At 40.1% G+C, this 17,969-nt stretch overlaps 1 protein-coding gene across 4 annotated transcripts in view; it reads left to right on the top strand.

Annotated features, from left to right (window-relative positions):
- Positions 1-17,969, top strand: part of PTPRG (protein tyrosine phosphatase receptor type G) — an 823,034-nt gene that overhangs the window by 560,688 nt on the left and 244,377 nt on the right. For all 4 annotated transcript variants that reach the window (XM_049861696.1, XM_049861694.1, XM_049861693.1 and 1 more), the window contains one exon: positions 4,532-4,627. In XM_049861696.1, coding sequence (XP_049717653.1) covers positions 4,532-4,627 — 96 coding nt within the window. The remainder of the gene's footprint in view (positions 1-4,531; positions 4,628-17,969) is intronic.

The following is a 17,969-nucleotide window of genomic DNA, read 5'->3' on the forward strand; positions in this document are numbered from 1 at the left end:
ACAGACGTACTCGGAGGTTTTTCCAGGCCTGTGATTCTCGCTCTTGTCTTTGAAATGTTTGACATGTTGGTCTCATGATTGTGTCTTGGTGTACAAAGTGTACAAGTGGCTTTTTAGTTGGACTTCATAAAACAGCTTGTTTTCATGGTTGGAGAGACTTACATGCCTCGTGGTATTCTGCACAGTAGAGAAATATTTATTTATACAAAGTTGATTCAGTTTTCCTTCCCTTCCAGGATGGCGGGTCCCGGTTGGAACAGATTAACTCACCCTTAAGCCATATAGTTTTCTTGTAGAACCAAAGTGTTCTATTCTCAAATGTTTTTGGAAAACTTTGAGTTAAAATTATTAGGTCTTTAAATACCATTTCTAAAAGGAATCACTCTAGAAATGGGGCAGAGAAAATACAAGATGAACCTGGAGCATTGTACTGTGCCAGACAATGGGGTACTCAAAAAAAAAAAGGAACACGTTACTTTGACAGAAGCATCCTTTAGAAGGTCTGCCACTGGGCACATTTTGAGCAATTTGAGCATCAAAATAAATACTGGCAGTAATGGATTATAACCCGTTGAAATTTTGAATAAAATTTTTAAAATTTAAAACTTTTAAAATGAGTCCACGTGGTTATAAACGAATGGATGAATAAACATACAGACTTCAGTGAAGGGGAAGCTATTTCCTACACTGGAACGCCATTAGTAAGCCTAGAAGGAATGGCTAGAAAATCATCAGTGGATTCTAAAACTCATGTTTGAAAGTTGAAGGAGAAACAGGATATTCATGTAATTTCAAAGCGTCTCCCCTCAAAATAGTTCCTAATTTCAGAAGGAAAATTGCTAACTTTGCAGTAGAGAAGCCTGCCAGACATTACCTTAGTCAAGTGATCAAGATAAACACCTGTCATGTGCTTCCTGATATGATGCCCTGACCCAAAAACCCAGTGCCCTCGAGCCCTGAGAAGACACAATTGCACTACTGTGGTGATCCTGCCCAAAGTGCATCACCTGAATCTCATCATGAGAAAACAGGAGACAGACCCCAGTTCTAAGAACTTACGAGTCTGTTCACTTCAAATGGCCAAAGTAAAGAAAGACAAAGGCTGAGAATCTGCTCCAGATGGAAGTCTGGATGGGGGTGGGAGGAGGACAGTACAAGTAGGTGTGACAGCTAAATGCGAAGTTTGAGTCGAGGTTGAATCCTGGACAGAGCACCAAAAATTTACCCATAATGGACTTTATTTGGGCATTTGCCAAAATTTGAAAATGGACTGTGGATTAGGTAATAGTTATATTGTATTAGTGTGAAATCTGCTGATTTTAATCATTGTGCTGTGATGATGTAAGAGAAATGTAATTAGAAATTACATACTGAAGTATTTAGTGGCAAAGGGGACTATTGTCTCCCGTATACTTCCAAATAATTCAGGGGAAGTGTGTGCGTGTGTGTACAGACAGAGAGAGAACATGCGTACAAATGGGGTAAAATATAAATAGTTGGTGAAACTGGGTAGAGGAAACATAGAACATTTAAGAGATCTCTTAGTGGCCAGATTGTCCAGAGCCTTTCTTTGGTTTTTGTGTACGATGAGTCTCCAAGAGAGGGATTACTATGTAGTAAGTATCAGTTAACAAAATAGTTGCCTTCAAGTTAATTCCAACCCCTGGCAGCCACACATAGAGTAGAACTGTGCGCCGTAGGGTTTTCAATGGCTGGTATTTCACGAGTAGATCATCAGGCCTTTCCTCTGAGGTGTGTCTGGGTGGATTCGAACCACCAGTCTTTCAGTTAGTAGCCAAGCACTTAACCATTTGAGCTACCCAGGGACTCCAGATATCATTTAGAGTCACGCTTTTAGAAATAACACACTTCAGAGTGCCGAAGGGAGGACTCTTTGGAGAATTGAGATACTCAAGATATTTGGTAGCCAGTAGCCACCCAAACACCAGCCAAAGACATTTTCAGAAAGTAGGTTTCTAGTCTCTGCCCAAATTTGTCTCAGCAATCAAAAAAAAAAAATTAGAAAGTCAAGTTCACCCATCAAAACCCCATCCCCTTATTTGCTGTGTATTTAAGATACCTTCAAAGTTAACATAATTCAGTACCGTACAACTTGGAAGAAATAGCAGGGAAAATTGATAATTCAGACCTATGCTACTGTTCTCTTAATGACATGATTTATTATCCAGATGGGTGGAGCTGTGACTCAGGGACGTTTCCTTAAAAATGCATTTCCTTGCGCAGTTGTAAATGAAAATGCCCTTGAAGAGGTCTTAAAGTATTTTGTATCACAGACTATTCAGTTGATACGTTAAACAATACAGCTGCTGCTCAGGGGCTGAAGTATATGAAAGCCTGCTGTGAACCTACTTAATCTGAGGGCCCGAGTTTTAAAAGGAAAGTGAAGTATAATTTTCTGAATATACTTGTGTGGAGTTTCTTTCTTGGGTTTGTAGCGTGGTACCCAGAGCAATTCACTCAGTATTAAACTGTTTTAATCTGAGCCTCATTGAATGGGGTTTTTTCTCCGTAAATTCATGATGTCTAAAGCTGTCAAAACCTGAAGGAAACACATTTGTAAGAAACTGCCCGAATCAGTGGGAACTCACCATCCAGGAAAAAGAATTCTTTTTAAGAAAGAAAATCTTCCAAAAGAATCTACCCATCCTAACCCCTCAGGGTCCTGACTTTTCTTCCTAGAAAGTGTCCTGATTTGGACTACTTGATTTCGCCCTTCAGAAAAGACCTGCTTACTGTATGTTTACCTTGTTAGTTAAATAAGTCAGCAGGGCTCTTTTTATCTTCCACCTGTATTTCAGCCAATAACTCTGACTTAGCTTTGCCTGCTGGGAATCTTACTGTTCAGTGTGCAATCTCCAAACTCGGTCTTGGGTGTGGTTGTTATTTCTATTACAGAAAAGAGCATCCTGCCCTTTGGAAAAGTGGGAAAAGAGGTCATAGAGGAGAGGTAATAATGCTGGAGATTTGATTTTCTGTAAGAAGGAGGGTCATTCTAGAAGATTCAGTAGAATCATATTGGAAGCTAGAAATTTTAAGATGCCTGCCAAATGTTAACCTCAAAATATGATGATGATGATGAAAATCTGTTGAGTACTGACTGAGTTCTGGGCATGGTACTATATGGTGTACCCTGCACTGGCTTGCTTGATCCCCACACCCATTTTACACGTGGGGTAACTGAGGCTCAAAAAAGAGCTTGCCTGAGGTCTCACAGACAAGTAGATGAAGAACCCAGATCTGTTATTTCCATCCCGTATATAAATCTCTCAGTTATACTCTGTCGTCTGTTTTTGTTCTCTGAATTGTTTTAAATATCAAGGAGTGTTAAGCGTTGGAGCTCTGGTGGCATGGCAGTTAAGAGCTCAGCTGCTAATTGGAAGGTCAGCAGTTTGAATCCACCAGCCACTCCTTGGAAACCCTATGGGGCAGTTCTGCTCTGTCCTTTAGGGTCACTATGGGCCAGAATTGACTCGACAGCGTCAGGTTTGGTTTTTTGGGTTTGGTTCAAGCATTAAAATTGTATGGTGATGTTAATTTACCTGATTTGTGCTTTTTGAGTAAGAAACTCTAGCTAAATACAAGAAGGGGTGTTTAAGGTTTGGACTAAAACCAAAAAACAAAACAAACCCATTGCTGTTGAGTCGATTCCAACTCATAGCGACCCTATAGGTAAGAGTAGAACAGCCCCATACGGTTTCCAAGGAGCAGCTGGTAGATTAGATTTGCTGACCTTTTGGTTAGAAGCCATAGCCCTTAACCACTGCGCCACCAGAGCTCCAAGGTGGGGACTAGAGGCCTGGAATTCAGACTTGCCTCTGATATTCAGTCCTAGGCGAGTTAACATAGACGTCCTGAAACGCCATCTTCTCGTCCATAACTGAGCATAGTAATATCTGCCCTATCTTCACAGGGGCTGTTAGAGGATGAAGTGAAATAATGTATGAGACAGCTTGAGGTGAACTGTGAGATGTAAAGCGTTATTATCGTCCTTACAATTATATTTCTTTGTGAATGGATGGAAATACACCATTTGGGCTCTTTCTGAAAGCTACTGAGGGACCTCTTCAGATTCTCATCATTAATACAGGAGTTGTTTATAAAAATGTTCCCGTTTAAGCTTGTTTAATTTTGAAGTGTGGACCAAATCTCACAGAGTTAACTTTCTCCTTAAAGGTGTTTAATTCTGTTAAAAGTTAGCTTCTTAATAAGGGAATTTCCCCATGATATGGGTGTCAGGTAATCAGAAGGCATCAGTGTTATTTAGTTTTGGTCACACAAAGGCACTTTGTCTATGTGAGACGTCTATTGTTGTGATATATCCTGAAGTACGTAGGGGCAAGATGACGTGGTATCTGGGGCTTGCTCTAAAATATTTCAGCAGAGAAAAATCTGGATAGGTGAATAAAGTTAGCAAAATCTTAATAAGTGGGGAACCTGGGTTCACTGTATTGTACTTTGGCGTTCATTTGAAAATTTTCCTAACACGTTTTTTCAATTATTTCTTTTACAGATGCAGATTTTCTTTTACAATCCAGACGACTTTGACAGCTTTCAAACCGCAATTTCTGAAAACAGAATAATTGGAGCCATGGCCATATTTTTTCAAGTAAGTTAACAATGGCTAAAGTATTTCAACCAGAGAGTTCTTTGGAGTATTTTTTTTTTTTAATTCACTGATATGTTCCATGTTTAATGAATGCATCTGTTTTCTTGTTCACACCTGTCTAAATGAAAGATATTTCATATTGTCTAATGTGTGATTGAAAATGTAAATAAGTATGTTTAGAAACATAATGAAAATTTTTGCATGAATTATTCTGATTTTATTGCTACTTGACTGGTGCACAGATTGAAGAACACATTTATCATCTAAGTTCTTTCGTGGCTGAAGCGTTTTGAACAGGTTCCTTGAGCATATTAAGAGGCTGATAAAAAATATATATAAAACGGTGGTTTTCTTTGGAGCAACTTTAAAATTTGACATTACTTACAAGTAGATTAATAAATAGTATCAGTGACTTCTCTAAAGAGACCCTTTTCTTTCCCTCCCGGATATCCCCATGGTAACTGAAGTTTTTATTGAGACCTTTTCCAAGTCATTTATGAATCCCATCCTTTCTTTGTCTTTCTTCATGTGCTCGTGGCAGTGAATGCCTATAGCCCGTGTTGATCCTGCACACAGAAGCCAATCCCTGTATCCCTCCGTAGATAATGTGGGCCAGGCTATTTAACAGGTCAAATCAAGTTAAAGTAGAGAGTGAGTGCCTGGACCAGGTAGTGTAGAGACGTAGAGCTTTTTTGAATGGAAATTTACCTGAGCAATAGGTCTGTGACTTGTCTTTCAGTCTTAAAATTTGCCTAAAGACTACATCTAGGTGTTCCTTTTACCGTGAATCATGTCAGAAAATTGAAGACATCAGAGCCTTTTCCAACATAGGTGTTTAACACCTGCCTTTTCTGAAACACTTCTTTGTTCCTGAGATGGAGCCTCTCTTGTTTGGAGTATGCTCATTTCAGTGGCCTCTTAATGGGTGACACAGGAGTCACAATGATTTCCAGTGGCTTTCCCTCCCTCTTGACTGCCTTCCTCCTTCTCCCTTCTCTTTTCTTGGATATAGGTTCAAATGGGAGATTATACATGAAAATTTGATAAGCCCTGGTGGTACAGTGGTTAAAGCGCTTGGCTGCTAACCTAAGGGGCAGGGGTTTAAAGCCACCAGCCACTCAACAGAAGACCTGGCGATCTGCTGCCTTAAAGGTTTACAGCCTTAGAAACCCTGTAAGGCAGTTCTACTCTGTCCTATAGGGTAGCTATGAGTCGGAATCTACTCAATGGCCGCGGGTTAGGGTTTTTTGGTTTTTAATATTCTATCCAGTGTTGAGAAACAGCAAGGGTTCTGGTCATCAGCATTGGCTGTGGCACTGGTTTTGGTTTTCCAGCTGTGATCACCACCAGTTAGTAAGCCATGAAATCATCTCATTGAGTCCTGATCAGCATTTTTTAAAATAATGAGCTAGAATAATATGAATAAAAAATGAATAGAAAACTAGAAATGATCACAGTGCATCACACACAGCAAAGGTATTTCGTACAACTTTTCAGTTGTTTATACAAAGAAATACATACTAGATGTGATATAAAGCGTACCACTTACTGTGGCTCCCAGTCAAACGTTTTGGAAGCCGTTGGCTCATACTACGCGGTGGACCGATCTCATTCTCCCACACGTCTGTCCTCCCTGATTCCTTTCGGGAAACCTCACTGCAGCGCAGAGCTTTAACGCCTCATGGGCTGGAGCTCAAAAGATTTGCTCTTCTTTTTAACAGCTGCATAGTGGTGATCTGGTTATTTAAACTTTCCAATCTCAGTGTCCTTATCTGTGAAACGTGACCTTATCAGTTTCCACATCATTAAGATTGTCGTAGGAATTAAATGAAAGTCCCTAGTTTTTTTGGTTTAGTGTGGTTGCTGATGGGAGACATAAGTAGTTCAGTGGTAGAATTTTGCCTTTCATGCCAGAGACCTGGATGCAGTTCCCAGCTAGTGCACCTCAGGCACAGCCTATCAGTGGCTATGATGCTGAACAAGTTTCAGTGGAGCTTACAGACTAAGGCAGACTAGGGAGAAAGGCCTGGCAATCTGCTTCCCAAAATTAGCCAGTGAAAACCCTGTGGATCACGACAGTCAGATCCACAACCCATCATGAAGTTGGCACAGGACGAGGCAGCATTTTGTTCTTTTGTACACGGGGTCTCCATGAGTCAGGCCAACTTGATGGCAGCTAACAGCAACGGCTCCCAGTACACAGTAGACACTTCCGTATCCAACCACGTTTGTTTCTGTAGAGTGGAGACCCTATGCTGTAGGCATGTTCTTTTCATAAGCAAAAGACTGCTCGGGGCAATGTCCTGTTGGCACGTGGCTTAGGTTCTCTCTGGACCCCTTCTGGTCCTGAACTCTGATCTGTTTGCAATTACACCACTCTTCAAAACTCCTTCTTACCTGGTTAATCCCTTGTTTTCTGTCATGGTCCTCTTAGTGTGCTGCTTTTTACGAAGCTGAAAGTGACCCCTATAGCCCTGCCCTCAATCTGCCCTTTCCACCTCCTCTGTCATGCCCACCCATCCCCACCTCAACTGAGTCCTACTTTATAGGTCACCATTCTTAGAGGAAAATAAACTCTAAAAATGGGTTTATGTGTACTGGAAGGACTAGTTCACAGCACGCTCTACCCAAATGCATTTTATTTTTCCAGTTCTGTAAATTCTTATTAAATGTAAGACCAATTAGAGTCATAGGCAAGCAAGACACGTTGGCATGCAAACCAACAAAATGCCTCAGTGTGAAATCTAGGTTTTGACTTTTCCAAGTATTTCTAGGACAAAACTACTAGTTTGCATACAAAGAAATTTAACATGTATTTTTATCCGTTAAGCCTTTCTCTAAATTTTGGCTTGCTGTCCTGTAGACCAAAACAGAGGGCAGATAATATAAAATAGAACAGAATTTTATTTGGGTCACAGCTGTGTTGAGCTGCTTCCTTTGTCTTCCTTATAAATTCAGACTATACGTTTATACATGTGGGTGCACACTATATTGTACACGGAGTAGGTGGTGGTATTATTGTTACTTTAATTTGGCAGTGTGTTAGAGCCCATATTTTGATATTTTTGTATTTTGAATGTTTTGTAAGAATGTTAAGTTTGGGAGTTTGGAAATTGTCCTCAGAATACTCAGAGGAATCATAGTACATAGTAAATTTCCAAACTCAAACTTGACATTTCACATTTGGTATTCAAGAACTATTTATCATCTCTTCAGTACTGATTCTGTGTCAGGAACGGTATTAGGTGCTACATAAAAATAACAAACATAATCGGCTCCTGCCCCTGGGGCCCCATTGTCACAATCCCATCTGATGATGGCTAGAGAAGGCCAAGCAGAGAAACTCCTTCCCTTGTAAAGATGCTGGCTCTGACTTGGTGCTTATCTTAGGCTGGGCTCTCTAGAGAAGCAAAACCAGTAAAGCCTATAAATATACATAGAGAGAGATTTATATCAAGGAAATGGCTCACTTGGTTGTAGAGGCTGGAATGTCCCAAGTCCATGGGGCAGGATAGAGGCCTCTCCTGATTCATGCGCTGCAGGGTCTGGCAAACCCAAGATTGACAGGTCAGATAGTAGGTGGGCTGCTAGCTCAAGTCTCAAAAGCTGGAGGTAAGATGAACAGGAGCCAGCCGCAGGATCCAGAGCGAGCAAAAGATTGAAAGTTTTGCCAGAAAGTCCAATTATATTTGATACAGGCTGCACCCCCAAGGAAACTCCCTTTCAACTGATTGGCTACTCACAGCAGATCCCATCATGGAGGTGATCACATTATATCAAATCTCGTCATGGAAGTTATCACCACATTAACAAATCTCATCATGGAACTGATGACATCATCATACGACTGCCAAACCACTGGAATCACGGCCCAGCCAAGCTGACACAGCCTTAACAATCACAGTGGTCATCAGTTCACATTATCCAGAGTGACCTGACATGTATGACTCATGTGTGCATGTGAAGGCAAGGCTAAGTTCTGAGCAGATGTTGATGGTGTTGTACTCCGTACGGCTAATAATGGTCTTACGCTCTTAGTTTCTCATTACCTTAGCTTCTGTTTCTTTCTTCACCATGTTCCTCTTATTCTGAGTAATTTTGGCACTCTTGCTGCCTTCCGCAGTTAGATATGATGAAGTTCATGGTGTTTCTGAAACAGACACAGACACAGGGCACATGATGGACAAGGAACCACATGTTGGCCTAAACTAGAGGTTGCCTGCAGATGGCCCGACTGTGGCTCACGGGATGATTTGTTGAACCCACGCCGTGTTCATAGTTCTTTTCTGAGGTTAAATAGGGAAGGTTTCACACAAAAAGTCCAGATAATATGGCTCAGGGGAGGGTCCCCCTGCCATTAATCAAGATACAAGCAAGTGATTGGCTGTCTACTTTAGTGGAGACATGCATTCCCATTCCACCACAGTATCCAACCAGTCTTCCTCATACATTCATGTCAGTGTGATCTTGAGACTATGATCCCTGTCCTGGTCCTCAGTAACTTTGAGTGGCAGCTGACATCTTTTGGATCCAGGCAGAGTTGAGGGTCTTTTCTGGTGAGTGATTGCGTTAACATCTGTGACAGTTCCAAAGCTGAAAGGTGGTGAGCCAAGTCTCTCCTGTGTCGGCACCGACGAAGGAAAAAAGGACCACCTCCCTGTATGGAAGACAGTGCTCAGACACGTCACATGTGGTTGTGTGCATTTGTTCCACACAACTCTAGAAGGTGCATTCACTTCATAGCCATTGGAGGGTGGAATATTTATTACAACTTCCAACACATGGTAGTCATATGTCTAGAGGAAAAAAAAAAACATAAAAAAACCAAACCTGTTGCCATCAAGTTGATTCCAACTCATAGCAATCCTATAGGACAGAGTAGAACTGCCCCATGGGGTTTCCAAAAAGTGGCTGGTGGATTTGAACTGCAGACCTTTTTGGTTACCCATCAAGCTCTTAACCACTATGCCACCAGGGCTCTGTCTAGAGGAAAGGGTACCTTTTCTAGTTCACACAAATCCTGTATAGACTGGCAGCCCTCTGGAAAGTATAGGGGAAAGGCCAGAGGGAAGTCTGATTTTAAAGGTTTTTGTTTTTAATAAATTTAAAATAAGAACTTGGCAAGGCATGCCGGAATTTGTTGTTAAACCACTAAGGAGAATAGACAAAATACTTATGTGGAGGAAAAAATTAAAATAATTATTTTTTTGTTTGTTAAAGTAGAACCTCTGTTATTCTTTACTGTTAGTCTGATTTGAATTCCTGTGAAAATTCAAAATATAAAAAGTCATTAAAATGCTCTTTTTAAATATTCTGTTATTCTGATAACAGCCTACGTTGGTAATCTGTTTAAACAATAAATGTGAACACCCAGGTTTACATGAAAGCTGAAATGACAGTAGAATGATGAGGGAATTTGTGGGAGGATACTTTGCTTATAAAACAATTTACAAAAAGATTCAGCTTGCTCCAATTTAAGTTTATAAAGTAGAGGTAGAGGGTACCCAGTACTCAGAATGGCCTTACCTTAGACCTACATTGCTTAGTCCAAGAATCTCTTATCATCACCCTCTGAATTGGGTTCTGATTTTGTTTCTCTCTTGCTTCAAGTCTGTTTCTTCACTAAAAAAAAAATTTTTTTTTTTTTTTTACTCCTCATTTATCACTTTCTACCATTTTCTTACCAAAATTGTTATACTTTCTAACCATGCAAAGACCTTAGTGGCTTTCAATCTGATGCTCATGGAAGCTTGGTCTCCCCAAACCTTGGGTTTGATTATTATGCTTTTTTCATCAAGAACATAATTGTCTTTTACAAAATTTACGATTTTGGAGGGTAAATATCCCATTCCTTTCAGTACCCAGATGCCATCGTCATTTGACTGCCTTATATTTTATTCATATTTCATTGATTCTGTTGACCTTTGGAACGGTAGAGGCATGATTCTTTAAATCTCTACATTTAGAAACTTTTCTCACATGACATTTTTTCTGTCTTCTTTGTAACACCCTTTTTGGTTCAGTCACTTCTGAATCTGCATCAGACACAAATACATAAAATTTTTTATCATGTCTGTATCCTTAGGCCCAGTCAATAGACACATTTCTTGTCCATTTAAGAAATAAATACATTGCATCCTGATTTATTTATAGATTGTCTTAAAGTATTTTTTTGACAGCCTACCTTCAACACTCTGTTGACACTTCTTCATTTACATGTTGGCAGTACACCCTCAACTCAGGGAGTTGAGCCTCTTTGTACCAGTATTATTTATATCTATTTAAATTTCTTCCCAGAACCTTTTTTTTTTTTTTTAAGGTCTATAGTTTAGTCATTTGCCCCTTTTCATTTCTGCCCTTATTTCACGGCTGAAAGGGAAACTTCAAAGCTCAAATGTTTTGCAAGTTGCTAACCCATTCTTTATATCATGTCGGTGCTACAGACTGCTTAATTATTTTTCTCCATCTGGAGAGGCTTAGTAATTAAATGAAATGGCAGCACCTGGGATTATTTATAGACATTGAGAAGGCAGAAGGAGTTCTTGATGACTCATCCATCCAAGGCTGGCTGGGAAGCCTCTTTCTCCACTTCCCTGCTTTTCACCTTCCCTCCGCTCACAGCAAAGGTAGATGTGATTTGTCCTTCCTTTAACCCCTGTCACTCTTAGCATTCTGTCTTGGATAAATCTGTTGTTTCACTTCCTCCTGTCTTTACACTGTGCACTCATTGAGAACTGGGAGTCTTGGCCTCCTCATCATTGCGTTTCTGTGGCTTGATTGTGCAAATTCTTAAGTGAATTCAGTGGAAACTTATTTGTGCTCTATAGTGATGATAGAAGAGCCCTGGTGATGCAGTGGTTAAGTGCTCAGCTGCTAACCAAAAGGTCATTGATTAGAACCCACCAGTGGCTCCTTGGGTGGAAGATGTGGCAGCCTGCTTTTGTAAAGATTTACAGCCTTGGAAACACTATGGGGCAGTTCTACTCTGTCCTGTAGGGTCCCTATGAGTCAGAATCGACTCGATGGCACTGGAAAGAGAAGCCTTATAGCCTATCAGCTAAGGAATATAGAAACAGACTCTGTAAGTAGTAGGACCTGAGAATACTAGAATATTAGGTCCTTGTCTTGTTCTTCTTCTCTTTGTATCCCACCCACCCACCTCTCCCTCATCCTCACCTCAGTGTCTTGCCTTTAATTGTACTCAGTAAATACATAGAGTAGGATTAAATTAAGAGAAAATTTGGGGGACTCCTCCCACACCACTAGGAGTCCTGGTGGTGCGGTGGTTAAGAGCTCAGCTGCTAACCAAAAGGTCAGCAGTTGGAATCCACCAGCTGCTCCTTAGAAACCCTATGGGGGCAGTTCTACTCTGTCTTATAGGGTCTCTGTGTGTCAGAACTGACTAAACAGCAGTCGGTATGACAGCATTGGTAATTTGGGTTTTGTCATCTAGCATATGTCTAGGTGACTGTGTAAGCTTAGCCTGAAAAAGGTGGTGTCAGAAGTGTAAGACTCCTGCTGTGGGCCTGTTAATTGTCATGCATTTGCTGCTAAAATAAAAAGAACATTGAACATGGAGGTATGGTCTGCTGATTATGATAAACCTCTGACTTGGTGCTCCATTGGATCCACCATGCCTTTAAAGAGATGGATCTCTGTGCCTGTTGATGGAAACACACAGGGTTCTAAAAAATCTTATGTAATAGTATATTCCAAGGCCTTAAAGTGGTATTTGGTGCCAAGAATGTCTGGACGTGTCTGTGTCTCAGAATGTTTTTATAAGGTTCCCCACCAAAATGGTTTTATCTCAGTAGATAATGAGTGGAGAGTGTTGTTGGAGTTATTTTGCTGTTTTCCTTTGCTGCTTGCATCTGGCTCTTTCTTGGCGTATTTCCTTCATGGACGCTCTCTGTGATAGTTGATGGATTACTTTCTATGTCTTTCAGTGCATCTACGTACACTTTTTTGCTTTTTTTCTTGCTCTTAATATTCATTACATGTCCGTTTTCCTTCCCTTCTATCCATTTTTTTTTATTATTCATGCAGTCATTTGCTAATTTGTTCATTCTACAATATTTATTAAGCAGCTTCTTTGTGCCATCCTCCATGAAAATTGCAAAGGTATCCTCAGAATTGCATCCTGCCCTCAGAGGAGGCGGGGAACCATAGGTTTTGAGAAAGGTTAGCCTTTGGATTCTTTCTCTAAGCAGAGCATCATTTCATCATTGGAAGACAGGAGAGAAAGGATCAGATCAGGCAGATAAAATATCAAGATTAAAATCCAAAAGTTATATTTTGTATATAATTCCAAAATGATAAATACTTCATCTTAGAGTTCATGGCGTTCCCAGTTGTGAATTTTAGAATTGGACTCTCCCTTCTCCCTTTCTCTTCCTTTTTCCCTTCATCTACAAAGCAAAACACCACTATTAAAGCATAAATGGCCCCCTTTTATGCATAGTGACCTAAATTGATGTTTTTATTTTTTAATCATCTCTAAGGAGTCTATGTTTTGGTTTTGTTTTTGGCAGAGAGAATAAAATCTGTCATTGTTATAAATAGGTTTAAGTTTTATTTGTTTTTTACTTTTTGACTTGTTCTGATGGCAGTGTAAAACTGGGCCTAGTAACACCATTAGGGAAAAAAAAAAGAAATTAGTAATTTAACCCATCGAAAACTCACCAAAAAAGGCAACCGTGTTTGGCTCCAAGAACATGTAAGTATGTGCCAGGAACTGGCGGTGGGTTGTTTAAAAATTCCTTTTTACACTGATTTTCAGAATAATTGCAGTAAACTAATATGATTCTTAATTCATTCCTTTCCAGCTACAGCTGTTTGACTGTCCCGCTTCTCATATTTTCCACATCCTTGGTTTTATCCAGTCATAAGTTCAGTTCTTTCACTACATTACCTAGCAATGCAATATTAGAATATTTTGGGTTGATTAAGAAGACTTTTTTTTTTATACACACACAAAAATTAAAATACATACGTTCCAATTAGGCTATTTTAACAGCTAATTGATTTGATAGGACTTACCATTAAGCAAAGGCCAGAGTCATTCTTAATGTTCAGATGCAATTTTGGAGTAGATTTGTGGATGTACAACATTGAATTTATAGTCTATCAGGTGTTTTCAGTACAGCTTCTATCTGCAAATGGCCTGTAATTCAAATTTCCTCTTAGTGGGCATTAACAGAGGACTATTTAATTATTGGTGAAGCATTACATAATTAAGAGACTTTGAGTTCTTTGAATGTGACCATGTGAAAATCTTTTTTAATTAAATCATTGCACTTCAAGGACAGTTACCAAGAACTTGGCTTTCGTGCATCACTAAATGATGGTTTTAGAACTGTTTTGGCCTTTACAGGCAGTCCCGGGGTTATGAACATCCAGCTTATGGACAAGTTGTACTTGCCCTTTAATGTTATGTAAATTTGCTGTCACTTTGAGAAGCAATTGAGCCAATCCCTGTTGTTGTTAGGTGCTGTCCAGTCGATTCCGACTCATAGCAACTCTATAGGACAGAATAACCCAAGGGTCGGCAGTTCAAATCCACCAGGTGCTCCTTGGTCCTATAGGGTCGCTATGAGTCGGAATCAACTCGACGGCACTGGGTTATAGGACAGAGTAGAACTGCCCCACAGGGTTTCCAAGGAGTGGCTGGTAGATTTGAACTGCTGACCTTTTGGTTAGCAGCTGAGCTCTTAACCACTATGCCACCAGGCTCCGAACCAATCTCTACTGGCAACAAGTTCTGCATCGCGATCACCTTCACGTGCTACATGGGCAGCTTGTAAATCATTGAAAAGGCTTCAAACCTCTTCTTGCACTAAAGTAAGGCTAAATGAGAACTGTATGCACCTGTTCCGAGTATACCCACAAATCATACTTAGAGATTTTAAAGACACTGGAAGGAGGCGATCTCGTTCGTAACTGGAGGCCTGCCTGTAGTTCTGATATAAGTTGTAGAATCTGATTGTCACAGACTTCAGAGAAGATCTTCGGGTCTCTACAGTGATCCCCTCTAAAAAGACAGATGAAGGGCCTGCCTCTCTGAGATGTTACATGACTGACATGGTCCCATATCGGTTTGGAATCTACCAAGCCAAGAATTTGAGTTTTGTGATGCCCAAGCCAGTTGTTCCATTTTTCTCAGCTTTGGTCTCCCTGGGGTGTGATCCAATAGATCCTCAGCTGATTAGACCCCTTGGGAGAACTCCACGCATGAAGCACATTAGCTCCTAACTCTCCTCACCCCCACCCCATCCCAGTTGGAAGAGATGCTTTTCAGTGGAATATAGATACCAGTTACAGCAGTTAAGATTTATTGAGGACTTACTGTAAGATGCTAATGAGAATGCACCAGCAACATACTATCTTATTTAAGCTTCACTGGGAGCCCACGAGGTGGTTATTGCCATCCCTGTTGTACAGATGTGGCAGCTGAGGCATGGAGATTTTTTCAATGTAAGTCACCTAAGATTACGCAGGCCACTAAGTTGATGGAACCGATAATTCAATAGCAATAGTGTGTCTCCAGAGTCTTTGCAGTTAATGGAGAGCTGAATCCAAAAAGTTGGGTTTTTTGTTTTTTATCTTTTTCCTGCAAAGGGTAGAGAAAGAAGTGAAATAATTGGTCCCAGTGTTTTCATGTGTATTTAGGGGTTTTGAGGCCTCTTTTAATTTTGCTGGTGCCTGAAAAGTTGTTTTATTGTAACTTAACAATTGTATTCTTGTGTTTTTGTTCTTTTTGCCCATAGTGAAAACCTTTAATGCTATCCTAAATTCTCTTAGGCCCTGTGCCTATAATTACTTTATGGATGTGATGACAACTTGTTTCTTTAGCTTCCTCCTTTCATTAAAAGGCTATAAAGAATCTTGAATAAATGGTGTGGATAGATAAGAATAGTGTACATGAGCGGGTAAAGATTTGAACATGTATTAACTTTTTCATGGCAGTGGTTCTCAACCTAAGAGAGAATGATTGTGTTGCCCCAAGGGATATGTGGCCATGTCTGAAGACATTTTTACTTGTAAAAACTAGGTCAAGGTTGCTTCTGGCATCTAGTGGGTGGAGGCTAGGGATGCTGCTCAATCCCCTACAATGCGCAAGACATACAGCCCCACCCACTCCAGCAAAGAATTACCCAGCCCAAAATGTCAGTGTCAAGGCTTTACGATTTGAAGACACCAGATTGTTTTAATCTCTGCAGATGGGAACAGCAAAGGCTGTTTGGGTTATTTTGTGGGCTGATGGCCATAGGAATAACTAATAAATTTTAGTGAGGCAAAAAAAATGTACATGCCAAGAAATCCAAATCTGCCGTGTTTCTAGGCATCCCAGGTTCACCTTGGGCCCCTTACATTAGAGAGCCCACACAATATTGGTTCCCAGATAGTGCAGTGATTCATGAAACAAGCATCAATTTGTAGAACATTCTCTTAAACATAAGAAAAGTAAACAAAGGTAAGAGCAGGTGCAAAATGCCTTTGAATGCCAAAGGTGAGAGTGGCTTTGAAAAACTCCAAGGAGATCAATCCAGCTTCCTCATGAAGCTTGTAGGAGACTCTCCCTTTGCAAGTCATAGCACTCGTTTACACTGTTCCCATAGGGTCACAGAAGTATTGTCCCAGGGCGAGTTTGAAAGCTTTCGATGCTGGTTTATTTTAGAGGCTTGTTATTATATCTTTTGAAATCTTTTTACTATCAGGCCATCAAGGCATTGCCCCCAAGAATCATTAACCTCTTTTATGAACCCCTGAAACTGTTCATCCTGCAATACTGCTATATAGAGTTGCCCATATGAGAAGCAGCTCACTTTTCTCTTTTGACTTTGTAATTTAAGGTTTACATTGAAAGCACCAGACTGTTTCTCTGTCCACAACATCTCCATATACATGACGTCTGAAGCCATCTGAAGCTCACAGCTTTGTGTTTCTCGGTTTTGTTCTGAGTGATGCCTGCCTGTCTCTTGAGCGTCCCATGTCCCATACCCACAAAGTAGATGTCATCTGCTCTACACAGATTACATTTTAACAGATCAGTTTACATAGCTCTTTTAGATTACACGATGTAATAGACTTCATCTCACTTACTTTGCATCAGGAAAGACCAGTCGCTAGAAAAGGAGATCATATTTGATAGTCAATGAAAATGAAGAAAATGAGATGGAATGACACAATCACCACAACAATGGACCCAAACACACCAGCCGTCGTGAAGACGGTGCTGGACACGTAGTGCTTTGTTCTGTCGTACATAAGGTCGCCATGGGTTGGAGCCAACTCCATGGCAGCTGTAACAAAAACCACAAACAGCGAAGTAGGAAGAAATTTCATTTTACTGATCTATGTGAAACCTTTTATGATTTTCTCAGTGTCCTCCTTTTTCTATAAGACCTTGTTCTTGACACCACTGTTTTTCCAAATGTGGTATTTTCTAAGGATGCGACGCCGTGGTTTGTGAGGGATTAGGACACAGACTATTGGGATTCTTTCCATCACAGAAGTATCTTATTCTTCCTACCTTTTAACTTAAACATCTAAATGTAATATAGCAAAAGGTGCAGAAGTTGGAGCTCACATCATTTCTTTATTATGGCGGCACAGGCATCTTTTGAGAAAATTATTAGCATTGAATCCTGTTTTGAGTTTCTGGCAAGCTGTGAAACATACATTGACTCACCTAGGCACATTTTTATAGCAGATTTTGTTTACCTTAGCCCTTGGTATTCTCTGAATATGTATTAAGTTTTAGATAGATAGGTAGGTAGGTTGATTGGTTGATTTTTTTTTTTTTTTTTTTTTTGGCAGATTCCTAGGAGCTGTACGTGAAATGATAGAGTAGAACTAATTTAGATTTTGCTGATCTGGAATTTAGGTTTGTCCAAAGTGGAGGTAATCTAGGATTTACTTCTGCATTTTAAGGAAATATTAATTAGGCACATCAGTAGTATAGATAAAATTGCAGAGGAAGAGGGGAGAGTGCTTAATCTACGTGCGTATTAGCTGGTGTTATCAAGCCTTTTTTATGTACGGTTGGTTTAGGATCAGTCCCTCAGTTATTACAGAGGACTCTAACGTGTTCATATAAATGGGGCTTGGCGAGAGTACTCCTAAAATCACAGTACCAGGATAGTGTGATTTTTTTGGTTCGTATCACATATAATGAATTAAAAATATTTATCCCTGAAAAATTACCCAATTCTGACTTTCTGATAATTAGTTCTATGGACGTCTCCATCTGAATTACTGAGGTCTTACTCCACGTTCTGCAGACATTGTTTTCCCTGGTAGCTTGCCACCCTTGAACACCATTCTAATGAGGTTTCAGTGA

Source organism: Elephas maximus, chromosome 20, assembly GCF_024166365.1.
Source record: "Elephas maximus indicus isolate mEleMax1 chromosome 20, mEleMax1 primary haplotype, whole genome shotgun sequence".
Classification (NCBI taxonomy): Eukaryota; Metazoa; Chordata; class Mammalia; order Proboscidea; family Elephantidae; genus Elephas; species Elephas maximus.